The sequence below is a fragment of the Cervus elaphus genome, chromosome 30 (genome assembly GCF_910594005.1).
Source record: "Cervus elaphus chromosome 30, mCerEla1.1, whole genome shotgun sequence".
Taxonomy (NCBI): Eukaryota; Metazoa; Chordata; class Mammalia; order Artiodactyla; family Cervidae; genus Cervus; species Cervus elaphus.
This window is the reverse complement of record NC_057844.1, coordinates 29,155,230-29,169,320: the sequence shown is the minus strand read 5'-3', so window position 1 is coordinate 29,169,320 and position 14,091 is coordinate 29,155,230. Positions and strand designations below refer to the sequence as shown.

General features: G+C 39.1%; 1 protein-coding gene across 6 annotated transcripts in view; it reads left to right on the top strand.

The window, feature by feature from the left end:
* The window catches only part of FRY (FRY microtubule binding protein), a 423,715-nt gene that overhangs the window by 312,649 nt on the left and 96,975 nt on the right, over nt 1-14,091 (top strand). For all 6 annotated transcript variants that reach the window (XM_043892044.1, XM_043892040.1, XM_043892039.1 and 3 more), the window contains 8 exons: nt 1,842-2,024; nt 4,319-4,405; nt 7,699-7,958; nt 8,439-8,628; nt 9,543-9,667; nt 11,818-11,875; nt 12,745-12,836; nt 13,472-13,644. In XM_043892044.1, coding sequence (XP_043747979.1) covers nt 1,842-2,024; nt 4,319-4,405; nt 7,699-7,958; nt 8,439-8,628; nt 9,543-9,667; nt 11,818-11,875; nt 12,745-12,836; nt 13,472-13,644 — 1,168 coding nt within the window. The remainder of the gene's footprint in view (nt 1-1,841; nt 2,025-4,318; nt 4,406-7,698; nt 7,959-8,438; nt 8,629-9,542; nt 9,668-11,817; nt 11,876-12,744; nt 12,837-13,471; nt 13,645-14,091) is intronic.

The following is a 14,091-nucleotide window of genomic DNA, read 5'->3' as shown; positions in this document are numbered from 1 at the left end:
TATGAATATGAGTATAAATATGGAGTTGGATGTGCATTATAGAGGTTGACGTGGATATGAATCTAGAGCAGATACGGGTATAGATATGAATATGGATATAGGGTTAAATGTGGATATATAAAAGTTAGCTGCCCACCAGTTTCTTCTGTCCCTAGTCAGCCACAAATTAGTTGCTTTCTCCACTATCCAGAGAAGAAAGTAGTCTTGTGGTTTCTTTATTCTTTCATGCCTCAAACCTGAATGGTAAAAAAATAATGATAACATTTTGAAGAGCATTCCTCATTTACACTGAGGAAGAGTGTAATCGGAGGAGAACCCAGGCAGCATGACTTGGCATTGGCAATGAGCCCATAGAGGAACTGTCTGGCTGCAGAAGAGCTTAACTGAGGGTCTGAGGAATGTCAACGCTCAGGAAGTATGAGAATATTTAGATCCCAGATGGGCTGACCTCAGAGAGGAGTTTCAGGGCATTTCTCCTTCCTTGTATCCTACACTCACCAAAAGATGACAAGGAGGAAAACAAGGGTTACGTATGCTTATAAAAGGAAGCTTGAAATGAAGGTGGAATCTGCCCCGTTGTTTGTTTGCTCTTGTTTTAGACTCACTTGGTTTGGGAACTTTCAGAACCCTTCTCATTAACATGCAAAACCCAGATTAAAAACTAACAATGAAAACAGATCATCAAATCTGATTAGAAAGTCAACGTTTGAAACTTCAATTTAATAGTAACTAAAATAGAGAATTCACTATAGAGAATTTAAGTAAAACCAAATTAGGTCACTTTATTTATTTATTTTTTGCTTTTCTTTTTTTTTTTTTTATTAGTTGGAGGCTAATTACTTCACAACATTTCAGTGGGTTTTGTCATACATTGACATGAATCAGCAATAGATTTACACGTATTCCCCATCCCGATCCCCCCTCCCACCTCCCTCTCCACCCGATTCCTCTGGGTCTTCCCAGTGCACCAGGCCCGAGCACTTGTCTCATGCATCCCACCTGGGCTGGTGATCTGTTTCACCATAGATAGTATACATGCTGTTCTTTTGAAACATCCCACCCTCACCTTCTCCCACAGAGTTCAAAAGTATGTTCTGTATTTCTGTGTCTCTTTTTCTGTTTTGCATATAGGGTTATCGTTACCATCTTTCTAAATTCCATATATATATGTGTTAGTATGCTGTAATGTTCTTTATCTTTCTGGCTTACTTCACTCTGTATAATGGGCTCCAGCTTCATCCATCTCATTAGGACTGGTTCAAATGAATTCTTTTTAACGGCTGAGTAATATTCCATGGTGTATATGTACCACAGCTTCCTTATCCATTCATCTACTGATGGGCATCTAGGTTGCTTCCATGTCCTGGCTATTATAAACAGTGCTGCGATGAACATTGGGGTGCACGTGTCTCTTTCAGATCTGGTTTCCTCAGTGTGTATGCCCAGAAGTGGGATTGCTGGGTCATATGGCAGTTCTATTTCCAGTTTTTTAAGAAATCTCCCCACTGTTCTCCATAGTGGCTGTACTAGTTTGCATAGGGTCATCTCAAATGGTGTGGATGGAAGCGGGTTTTATTCTTACTAATAGCCTTTGAAAAGGTATTCCTTTTTAGAACTACCAAAGGGTTGATGGTATTCCAAAGTTAGTAAGTAGTCTAAAAACAAAAAGGGGTCTGTGATATTTCATGAATAATAGTGGATTCATAGACATGTCTGGTTCTAAGCCAGTGTAATTTATGTTAGTATTACAAGGTCAGATGTGCCAGACGTACGTAGAAGAGTGGTGACTTCTTCCACTGTTGTTTTCCTGAACATAGAATTTTTTTTTCATTGCACGACAGCTAATTGCCAATGGCTCCAGCCATCGAATCCAGTCGGAGCGAGGTCCCCACTGCAGTGTACTCCATGCTGTGGAAGGTTTTGCCCTGGTTTTACTCTGCAGTTTCCAGGTGGCCACACGCAAACTGTCTGTTTTAATACTCAAGGAAATTCGAGCTTTATTTGTCGCTCTGGGTCAGCCTGAGGTATGGACTGTTTTTCTGAGTTTTCCAATTCATATCTTTCAACAGTTTCAAAGTTTAAAAGCTGTAAAGAATGCATTACTATTTTATGTACTTTCATGTCACATGATGTCAACAAATAATTTTTGAAAGAGGATGGATTTTTAATTGTGAAATCATACTCTTGATCTGCAGGAACTAAGTTATATATTCTGTGAGCAATAGAATAGACCATTCCTGATTTTCTATGAGATGGTGCTTTGGGAAGAAGTGAATCTTATGATTCAGTAACAGAACATTTTCTTTCATAATGTTCAGTGTACATAGAATTAAGAAGTTGTTATTACATTTATAGTAGAGAATGAACTTGAGAAAACAATGCATTCCATTTAGAATGAGCAAAGTATCAAACATTCTAGCTTACTGAAAGTTGTTTAATCTCAATAGTGGTACAAAAATGGCATCACAAGAAAACATGTCCTCTTGAGATAAGAGAAATGAGCTGATTAAGTAATTAATTAATGATTGTCACCAGCTATTCTTCTGCACTTGATCAAGTGCTCTATGCCCTTGTTTAGGTTGAGGGCTAAGGTTAAGGTTCATTGCCTGTCGGCACACGTGGCCAAACCCTATCCATAAGTTGATGAAAGAAGGACATACTTCACATGCTTATTTAGAAAAATGCTACTTTCCATTTTCTTGTTTTTAATCACTAATCTTGGTTTTATGATCCTCAAAATGATCATTGTCTTTACAAAATATTTTCAGTGTATCCCGGTTCTTTCTGTTCACATTTCTACCGCAAGCTTTCTGATGTGTTTTAGGACATCTTTGGGATCTAGTGAACGGATTTTGATAAACCTTCATTAAGTCTCTATAGTAATAATGATAATTATTATTGTGAGGCTAATAATTACCTGAGAATAACCTCAGGTATAACCTCACAAGAACCTGAGAATCAATACTGTTTTTGTTCCCATTGCACAGATTCTTAGAGTGAGGTTTAGGGAGGTTAAATGCCTATACCTAAAATCAACAGCCAGGATGTGGCAGAGCTAGAATTGAAAACCATATTTATAAATGCCTCTAAAGCCCAGGTTCTTTGCTACTTCAGCAAGCTGTATTAAGTATGCTTCTCATATGGTACTTTAACCAGCCACAGCTGGTCTTTTTGGTATAAGTTTTTTTATTGAGATACAAGCATCATATAACATTATTTGTTTCAAGTGTACAACATTCCATAGTTGTTTATATTGTGAAATGTTCACCACAACAAGTAAATAACATCCATCACCACTCATGGCTACAGGATTTTTTTTTTCTTGTGGTAGATTTTAAGATCTGCTCTCTTAGCAACTTTAAAATTTGCGATATGGTATTGTTAACTCTAGTTGCCATGCTGTACATTATAGCTGTGTGACTTATTGATTTTATAGCCAGAAGTTTATACCTCTTTTATTCCTTTTCCCATTTTGCCACCCCTCCCCCAACCCCTGGGAACCAATTAATCTGTTCTCTGTATCTGTAAGCTTGGTTGTTTTTTTGTTTGTTTTTTTCAGCTACAACTTTTTTGAAATCATTCTCATTCATACCCGAGTATGAATGAGGACATTCCAAGTGAGGACATTCTGAAGCTTTCCTATAAGGGTTCTAAGTAAATGATTTGATATTTCTGAGCCTGTCTATGTTAAAGAATGGCAAATATACACATGTTCATGTGTATATGCACTATTCATGTAGAAGAATTTCCTGTAAGATGTTTTCTCTTGTGCTTTTTTCCAATTTGCTTCTTTTACCAAATAGCTGTGCCCAACATAGGGACCACAGAGAGGGTGCAGTCAGTCTCCAGTGCACTTTCTTTGGGACTGAAATTCAATCACAATCAACTGTTAATGTTGTTTTAGCAGATCAGTGACTTAAGTATGTGGCCTTATCATGGTCTGGCAAAGCATGCTCTTGTGGCTTTTGCATTCCTTAAAATTAATGACGACCTGAACACTTTAGCGAATAAGGTGTGATCCTGAGGTTTAGATTCCAGTCTCAATAACTGTATGTACATGAGTTTTTGAAATTGAAGTGTCTTTTCAGTACAAGGTCAAATTGGAGCTCAAATCTTCTTCCACTGAAACTTGTAAGACTAAACTCAGAACCACAGGGAGTTTTACCCACTACCTTTCACACCTTGGCACTCACTTTTCTGTGAGAAAACCCTTATCACTACCTTGCAAGCTCTTCTGCTGCTTGTGCTGGACAAAGGCGGTGGGGAGGGTGGAAGGGCTCATTTTCCCACGGAGAGTAATCTCCTCCCTTCTGTACAGGACGATGACAGACCTATGATTGATGTCATGGATCAGCTAAGTTCTTCCATCCTCGAAAGTTTTATTCATGTAGCAGTTTCGGATTCAGTAAGTACATATTTGATCCTGCTTGCTGATAATCTAAGTATAAGCTCTGGGCCTCTCTGGAAAAGAGATATGGAGAAAAAGCCATGTTGGGGTTTTATGTCAGGTTAATAAACTGACACAGATGTACTTAGGGAAACAAGACTTAGTTTTTTAGATACTAGCTCTGAAGACCTTCAGATAAATTTAAAAGAAAATTTGTGAGACTTCCCTCGTTGTCCAGCGGCTAAGACTCTGCGTTCCCAACGCAGGGGACACAGATTGGATCCTGGTTGGGGAATTAGATCCCACATGCTGCAACTAAACCCTGACACAGCCAAATAAATAAAAACATTATTTAAAACAGAATTTGAGTCTAAGGAAGATAGATAAAAATTTTGCAAATTGAAACTTCAGAAATTGCTCAGGATCCTTTAAAAAAATTATTGGTTTTATTTATTACACTTAAAGCTCTATATAGCCTGTATTAGTATGGTGCTTTACAGCTTACAAGATGCTTTCACAGCTGTTCTCTTTTTTGAATAGAAACTCAAAAACGATGAGGACGTCGTTACACAGCATGTTAGGGCCTGAACTTGACCATATCTGGGCTCTGAGCGTAATAGAGCTTTACACACGCTGCTACACAAATACATTCTTTGTCTTATTTTATTTTTTTAAATTAATTCTTATTGGACAGTCTTTGTTTTAAAGAGCATATTGGCAACTTTTTAATTTCTGATCAAGTAGAAGGGAAATTGAAACGGATTTTAATTACTTGATTTAAAAAAATCGGTATAGCACAGTAATTAGACTTGGATTGATTTTAGTTAAATAACTGAAGGGAGGCAGAGCGGATCTGTAGAATTGACATTGCTGATGCCCCTTGTGTATTCCAGGCAAATAATTATAAATGAAGAGAAGCATATTTGACAAAGAGCTATAAATAAATATAAACGCTAAAGGCATTTGTGAGCTTTTCTAACTGAGATTGAACAGAAGTTCCTATTTTTAGCAGCCCTGTTCTAGCTTGTGGTTGTAATATTAACAGTAATTACTAAAACTAATGGAATTACTAAAACTATTAGCCAAGCAATGCAGACCTGAACAGTAGTAGAATAGTGCTACCTCCCTCGTGGCTCAGTGGTAAATAACTGCCTGCAGGGCAGGAGACCTGGGTTTGATCCCTCGGCTGGGAAGATCCCCTGGAGAAGGAAATGGCAACCCACTCCAGTATTCTTGCCTGGAGACTCCCATGGACAGAGCAACCTGGTGGGCTACAGTTCACGGGTTCACACACAGTCGGACACAACTTAGGGACTAAACAACCACCACCACCACCCCCTCTTCGTTTAGAAATTTAGATTGCTTTTACACTGAATAAGACCATCAGGTGTAATTGTTTTATATACTTATCTTCTTTCCCTTCAGATCATATTCTGTTCACGTGATTTTGTTCTGTGTTTATCAGAATCTAAATCTTGAGCTGGGGTGACCAGGTCAGCAGGGATGCATGTAAGAGGATGCACAGAAAGGGGAGCAGAGGTGTGGGGGAAAACAGCGCCTGCTTTGTGCAAGGGTTTGACATCCCTCATCTCATGTCATTTACTTAAAAACTAGGTGAGGTCAGCACCGTCATTTCCAGGTCATAAATTAAGCAGACAGAGACTCTGGGGTGTTCAGAGATGTTCCCAGGGCACTGGCGTTGGGCAGAGCCAGTGTTGGAGCCTTAAGTCTCAGGCTCTGAAGTGGAAGCTGTGCCTCTTCGGCCCATTAACCATGGAGGCCACTGGGCCACCCCTCTGCTCCATGGGAACTCAAGAGACCCTGCAGGTGAAATGGAGCACTTTACATGCCGGACAGATATAACAGCAATTCTATCTCCTGGCCCAACAGCTAGATTATTTGAAACTTTCCTCAAGTTTGATAGTCTGGACTTAAAAGAGAATGAAATACATGAAACTGTGTGTTATCAATATGTAAATTATATATATATATATGTATAGATATTAAATGTAGATACAGGTATCTTTTTGGCGCCAGTGGTAAAGAACCCACCTGCCAATGCAGGAGACATCAGAGACACCGGTTTGATCCCTGGGTTGGGAAGATCCCCAGGAGGAGGAAATGACAACCCACTCCAGTATTCTTGCCTGGAGAAGCCTAGGCAAGAGGAGGAGGAGCCTGGTGGGTCACAGTCCACAGGGTTGCACAGAGTCGGACAGGACCAAAGTGCTTTGCACACATGTAGCATGCATCTTTCAAAGGGTTTTAGAATGTATTCTGGCTTGATATTATAGGACAAAAATAAGTAGGTATCTTAACCTCAAAAAAGCATCAGTAAAATGCCCTTTGTAAAAGGGATTGCATGTAGCCATCACCCTAAGCCGTAGAGAAGGTATTTCAGTCCAAGTAAAATCTCTTGAGAGTCCCTTGGACTGCAGGGAGATCCAACCAGTCCATCCTAAAGGAAATCAGTCCTAAATATTCATTGGAAGGCCTGATGTTGAAGCTGAAACTCCAATACTTTGGCCACCTGATCCAAAGAGCTGACTCATTTGAAAAGACCCCGATGCTGGGAAAGATTGAGGGCAGGAGGAAAAGGGGATGACAGAGGATGAGATGATTGGATGGTATCACCGACTCAATGGACATGAGTTTGGGTAAACTCTGAGAGTTGGTGATGGACAGGGAGGCCTGGCGTGCTGCAGTCCATGGGATCGCAAAGAGTCAGACACAACTGAGCTGACTGACTGAAAGCTAAACAAAAATCATGGCTTAAAAAAAAAACAAACACTAATCACAGGGACTTACCTGTGGTCCAGTGGTCAGAACTCTTGAGTTTCCACTGGAGGGCACAAAGGTTCAATCCCTGGTTGAGGAGCTAAGACTCCACATGCTGCAGGGCGCAGCAAAAAAAAACACAAAAAACACTTAATTACAGAGGTAATAACACACAAATCTCAGAGATTAGTAACTTTTCAGAAATGTAAATTGGCACACCTGTGGTTGAGTTTTAACTAATGTCGTATATTTGCTTGACAAGTATTTAGTGGTCAGCTCCTGGGTACTAGTGTGCGGGGCTCTGTGACATTGAAACGTCACTTCTACCCACAGCCTCACGTAGGAATGACCATGACCTCAAGCCCAGGTCTGGCTTGGTGGGGGGGCCATGGAAGGGGTGTTTCAGATTCCAAGCTGGGCCCGTGGCAGAGGTAGACGGGAAGAGCACTGTGGATGAAGAGGCATTGGGCCAGGGCGAGGACGTGGACCCTGCAGCTCAGCATCGCGTCCTCGCCTGCTTCTTGCACCTGCAGGCCAGCTTACCCTTGACCCACAGCGTGGACCTGCAGTGGCTGGTGGAGTGGAACGCCGTCCTGGTCAACAGCCATTACGACGTGAAGAGCCCTTCCCACGTCTGGATTTTCGCCCAGTCTGTCAAGGACCCCTGGGTGCTCTGCCTCTTCAGCTTCCTCCGGCAGGAGAACCTGCCCAAGCACTGCCCCACCGCCCTCAGCTACGCCTGGCCCTACGCCTTCACGCGGCTGCAGTCCGTGATGCCCCTGGTGGACCCGAAGTAAGGGGCCCCTACGCTTCCCTCTGTTCTGCTTGTTTTACCGTAATTTCCCCCCTTTACATTTTATATTAGAGATCAGGATAGAATCCTCTAGCTTCTGAACAGGGCTTCCTAGGTGGCGCTAGTGGTTAAGAACCCCAATGCCAATGTAGGAGACATAGAGTTTCTGAACATCCTACTACAGAATTCTTAGTGTTGAGTAAAAGCAGGTTAAAAGTTCATGTCTGGAGCTAGATTTTTCCCTCCCTTAATCATCAGTGTGATTATCTGACTGTAGAATCTAAGCCTCTTACTGGTTGAAAGGGTAGTAAGTTCTATTCAACTCTCCAACCAATAGAGACAGTCCCTGTCCAGACAGACAGTCCTGGACAGGTAATTGTTCAACTCAGTTGGGGCCCTTCCCAGCATCTTTGTTGAATAAGTGATACCTTAAAATCCAGAACTTAGTTTTCCCTCTTGTTTTCGACTCCATATTTCTAGTAGCCCAATTAACGCCAAGAAAACCAGCACAGCCGGCAGCGGAGACAACTACGTTACGTTGTGGAGAAATTATCTTATTCTTTGTTTTGGAGTTGCAAAACCCAGTATTATGAGCCCAGGACACTTACGAGCTTCCACTCCAGAAATAATGGCCACGACACCTGATGGTACAGTGAGCTACGATAACAAGGTGACATGACATGCTTCAGAAGAATTATTCTGTAAGGTTTTTTTTTAGCTTGTTTGTCTAGAGTTCACAGTGCACGTTGCACTGTGCCTGCCATCTGGAGTATATGGGATCAGATTTTTCATCCTACACATTTCTAAATTCCATTGAGTGTTTGTGTGAATAATTTATTTTCCTCCCCTGGCAAGTGGGAAACTGAAAATAAAAGGAAGTTAAGAAACTTGCTGAAAATCATAGAGTGACTTGTATTTATCAGTGCCCTGAGGTTTGGTGTCCCACATACCACATTTCTCTCACGCCTCACCGAGTATTCACCTTTAAACTGGGTCTTTGATTAAATTATCTTGTTAAAGATGGTTTTGTGGATTTACATAGTTGTTTTTTCAATTAATTGATTTTAATTGGAAGGTAATTACTTTACAGTATTGTGATGGTTTTTGTCATACATCAACATGAATTGGCCACGGTATACATGTGTCCTCCCCCGATCCCGAACCCCCACCACCACCTCCCTCCCCACCCTATCCCTCTGGGTTGTCCCAGAGCTCCGACTTTGGGTGGCCTACTTCATGCATTGAACTTGCACTGGTCATCTGTTTTACATATGGTAATGTATGTGTTTCAATGCTGAGATCCCCTGTGGCTAAGTGGTAAAAAAAAATAGTTTTGTGTTTGTTTTTTTTTTTAAAGAAGACTGTTATAATAAGAATGTTCTTTAGATTTTGTGTTCCAGGTAAAAAATGCATTCATTGTGTTGTTTTTAAATTTACGTGTTTTTTCTTTTTTTCTTGAAATGATGGCAGTGCCTTGGGATGTGGTTCAGTACTTGAAAACTGTTATAATGGAATCGTCATTTGGTTAAAGGAAGTCTCCGTTACCATGTTACCTCTTTTTCACTTTTCATCAACTTGTTTCAGGCCATAGGCACCCCGTCGGTGGGCGTTCTGTTAAAGCAGTTGGTGCCTTTGATGAGACTTGAGGGCATTGAGATCACAGAGTCCTTAGTTTTAGGATTTGGAAGGACAAATTCCCTTGTCTTCAGGTACAGTAATCTTGTTCTGAATTTGTATATACTCCTGCTCTCATAGTTCCTGCTTCCAATGCAAGTTTGAGTTTGCATGTTGGCGTGTGCCTGGAGAGGCTGCAGGCTTTGCACAGTTCCATTTATGCCCTCGTGGGTTTTCATGCATGTGACATTGTGGTTGCCTCAAATTTCATTTTCAGTCATTGCAACTCTGATTTTACCTTTCAGATGTTCTCTCACATACAGGCTTTGTTTTAGATAACTTTAAATGAAGTTTAAACTTTAAATGAAGTCAGTGTCAGTCTCCAGTTAGCTAGACTGTTCAGAGGCCATAATATCAAAATAGTGAGAGTCTGCTCATCAGCCACTCATACAACAGACTCTCAAAGGTTGAGCATCGACAGAATATTTTCAGGAGTGTCTGTGACATTGTCACACATACTAGTCTTTCAGTAAGATGATGTGTCTGCCTTAAGAGAACCGTCATGTCTCACTGTCTGGATTCCTCTAGTCCAATAACCATTTCATCTGAGGCAATGTCAAAGCATTTTCAAAGGGTCCTCATAAAATGTTAGTTTAGGCTGCCTCTCATAATTTTATTTGGCGATAAAAGCTTATAAGGACAAAAGAAAAATCTTAGGTTTTGATATACATAGAAAATGGAAAGCTCCAAGCATCTGTGAGAAATTTATTGGAAAAATAAAGATTAACGAGACATTTTAGAAGCCACTGAAAAATATGTTACAGTATAGACTCGGATTTTATCCTTTAAAAATTAAAAATTCCTAACTGAGTTCTGACTACTTGAGTGCCAGTGAACCAGTGTTTTACTACCTATTGATTGATTAGTTAAGATAATGCATCATATAGAAATACTATGAGAGGATAGTAAAAATGTCTTTCTTACCTAATGTCTTTCTCAAAGAACCTAAGGCTCTTTTGCACATCTTACCCTCTCAGTATTCCTAGGAACAGGAAAGATGATGCAGTTTACCAGCCACCTGGATGCAGAAAAATTAATGTCTCAGTGCCCTCACTGGTAAAATTGTTACAATAAATAAAAATAAATTATATCTAATTTAAAAAAACTGGTATAATTGTAGAATCTATCTTACAGATTTATTGAGGGCATTAAATGTAAAAATGTACATAGTAAATATTTCATAAAGGATTGCTATTAGATGAGGAGACTATTAGTGTTACTTCCATTTCTTTGATGGAGAAATTCTAGCATCTATATTGGGGGAATCTGGAATGAGATGCAGGATTTCTGTTTGTCAGGAGATAATGCCATAGTTTACCTTGCTTGGATTTCCCTGTGTTTAATAACAGTACAAAATATTCTGCCAGAAAATACAAGATTTTTCAAACATGGAGCAGATTATGGACAAAGTACCTAGCCACAGGCTAGACCTCCTAATGCTGTCTGTTACGACAAAGGAGTGCGGAAGTTAGTTTCTAAAGACGACAGCTGATTAGTGGGTATAAAGCTGAGAATTTGATAAAATAGGAACAGATGGAAGTATATACATGTGATATCAGACATGTATTTATATGAAAAAATGTGTTTACTTTTACTACACAAGAGAAAAGGTTTTGATGAGAACCTCAATATTCAAATACTTGTCAAAATGTGCATTCATCATCTAGCTCAAATAAAAGAATTTATCTCTGAAATTCCAAAAAGACTTCATTTTAAAATGAACTCTTAAGACAGTCCCCTGAGCACAGATTCCAAAAGTGGCACCATAGTCATCGCATCTGTTTCTTTTGCTCTAATTGAATTAAAAAATTTATTAATCTTCATTCCCACAGCCTGTGAGAAAGTGCTTTGAATTTAGTAAGCACTTACAAAAACATTGTTGACTTAATTGTTCAGGTAGGGGTTTTTGCCATAGAGTCTCCAGAATATTAAATCAAAATCAAGTCAACAAATGTGTAGTGAGTCCAAATTATATACATAGCACTGCGGTAAGACTGGTTATACAAAGTGCAGGCTGCTGCCTATTCCTAGTTCACCACGTGACAGGGAAATGGAAAGGTGGGAGATTTTGATGTCAGAAGCAAAGTTTAAAAAGCAGATTTTGGGGGATTGAATGGCTATATATTGTGACAAAGTTGGTGTCAATTAATATTGAATTCTAAATGCTGACCCTTTTCATTCATAGAGAATTGGTAGAAGAACTTCATCCATTAATGAAAGAGGCTTTGGAACGAAGACCCGAGGTAAGATTTTGAATTTGAATAATTACTGCCTTGGTTTATCTGGACAGCAGTGTGAATTTAAACCATACCCAGTGGTTTGCTGTCAAGAGTACGAACATAACATCCTTTTAGCAATGAATCTTACTATTTTAACGTTGGTTATTTTCATTATTTCTTTGAGTATTTCATACAATCTGGGTCCAACTTTAAAAGATTTTAAGTCCTAAGCTTGTGAAAGAAAAGGAACCTAAATAATCATATGTATGTTAAGATATTATAGTCTTTTTGCAAAAGTTTTAAGTTTGAATTTTGGTTTTTAGTCAGTTTGCTTTTTTTTTTTTTTTTACAAAGAGCTGAGAAACCAGGAACATCATTTGTTTCCTCTAGTATATAAAGCTCTTTCTTCAACATTGTCTTCTCTGAAGTGAACTCTGAAAAGGATAAACTTGCAATGTAACAGAATAAGAAATTAAACAGAGTAAGACTGAAAGGGAAGCTTCCCATGTAGTAGATAAGATACAAGAAGTAGCCAAAGCTCTGCAGTTTGAGCAAGAACAGTGTTACCAGATTTGGTGCAACTATTCCTGTCCACAGTGTTTTTCCACTTTTTTCTGATGCTTTAGTTTTTCAGCAGCGTCTGGGAACCTCCAGGAAATGAGGCTTGTTGACTGTCAACATTTCCAGCTCAGATATTTACTGACCCACTTGTGATCTGTTTTTCTATAGCTTGTGATAACAAGCATTTCTCTAAGGATTAGGTAGAAAAAAAGTATTTTTTTGTCTTTTGTGTTTAGAAAATTAAAAATGACTAGATTACATCTTTCTTTTTTAAAGCAGAGTTGAAATTATTGTGTCCACATTTATAAGTGATATTACCTCTTTCTAAACAGAACAAAAAACGCCGAGAACGGCGAGACTTGTTAAGGCTACAACTGCTTCGAATTTTTGAACTTCTGGCTGATGCTGGTGTCATAAGTGACAGGTAGGAGGGAAATTATACTGAGCTGAACTCTGCTCATTAAACTGATGTGTTTGCCTGGTTTTTTTTTTTTCTTATTTTTATTGAGGAATAGCTGATTACAATGTTGTTAATTCCTATTGTATAGTGAAGTGATTTGGTTATATATATATATACATACACACACACATTATTTTTCATAATATTATTTTCCATTATGGTTTATCAAAGGATTTTTTTAATTGGAGGATAATTGCTTTACAATGTTGTGTTAGTTTCTGCTATATAATGAAGCGAATCAGTTCTACTATACATCTATCCCTTCTCTCTTGAGCTATCTCTCATCTATCCCACCCCTCCTGCATCCCGTCCGTCTCAGTCATCACAGAGCACCAAGCTCAGCCCCCTGTGCTACGCAGCAGCTTCCCACTGGCTAGTCTTTATTTTATATATATATATTTGTATGTACACACACACACACACCACCTTTAACTTTTACTTAGAAAAGTTCCAAAGAGCTTGTTTTTTTCATATACACTGCATGTACATCAAGAACAAATTTAGCATGTGAGTTGACAGTGAACCTTATTTTCTGTGAAGCATATACTACTTTGACATCAAGACCAATCGTCTAAAAGTTTCATTTCCTTTTGTTCCAGCACAAATGGAGCCTTAGAACGGGACACTTTAGCCCTTGGAGCTTTGTTCTTAGAATACGTGGACCTGACCCGCATGCTCTTAGAAGCTGAAAATGATAAAGAAGTAGAAATTCTTAAAGATATCAGGGCACATTTTAGTGCCATGGTTGCCAACTTGATTCAGCGTGTTCCAGGTACAGCGACGCATCACTGCAGATTACCTTTCATGCTTGAACTGTCATTTGTGGTCCTCATTACTGTGTTTTCCTCTTTGAACCTACTGGCCTGTGTGCAGGTCTGGGATGGGACCATTTATTTGTTTGGAAATACTTGACGATACGCTTGAAGATTGTGGCCATGCAGCGCAGAGTTGGAATGGAAACAATAGTAATTGCATTTGGCTTTGTGCTCATGATTATTTCTATTCTTTGTTTTGGTTCCCATCTGAAAATGAACCTGTGTGATTTCTATAGGAAGAAAGTAATTCAAAGGGAACATTCACAGAGGCTTCATTTTTTTCATTCTCACTCTGCTTATCTATGAACATATAATCTCAGCAATATTTCTGCTCTTGATTCTATCCAATCCACATATTATATAGAATTCTATATATGTTAATAAATTATATTATTATATTAATA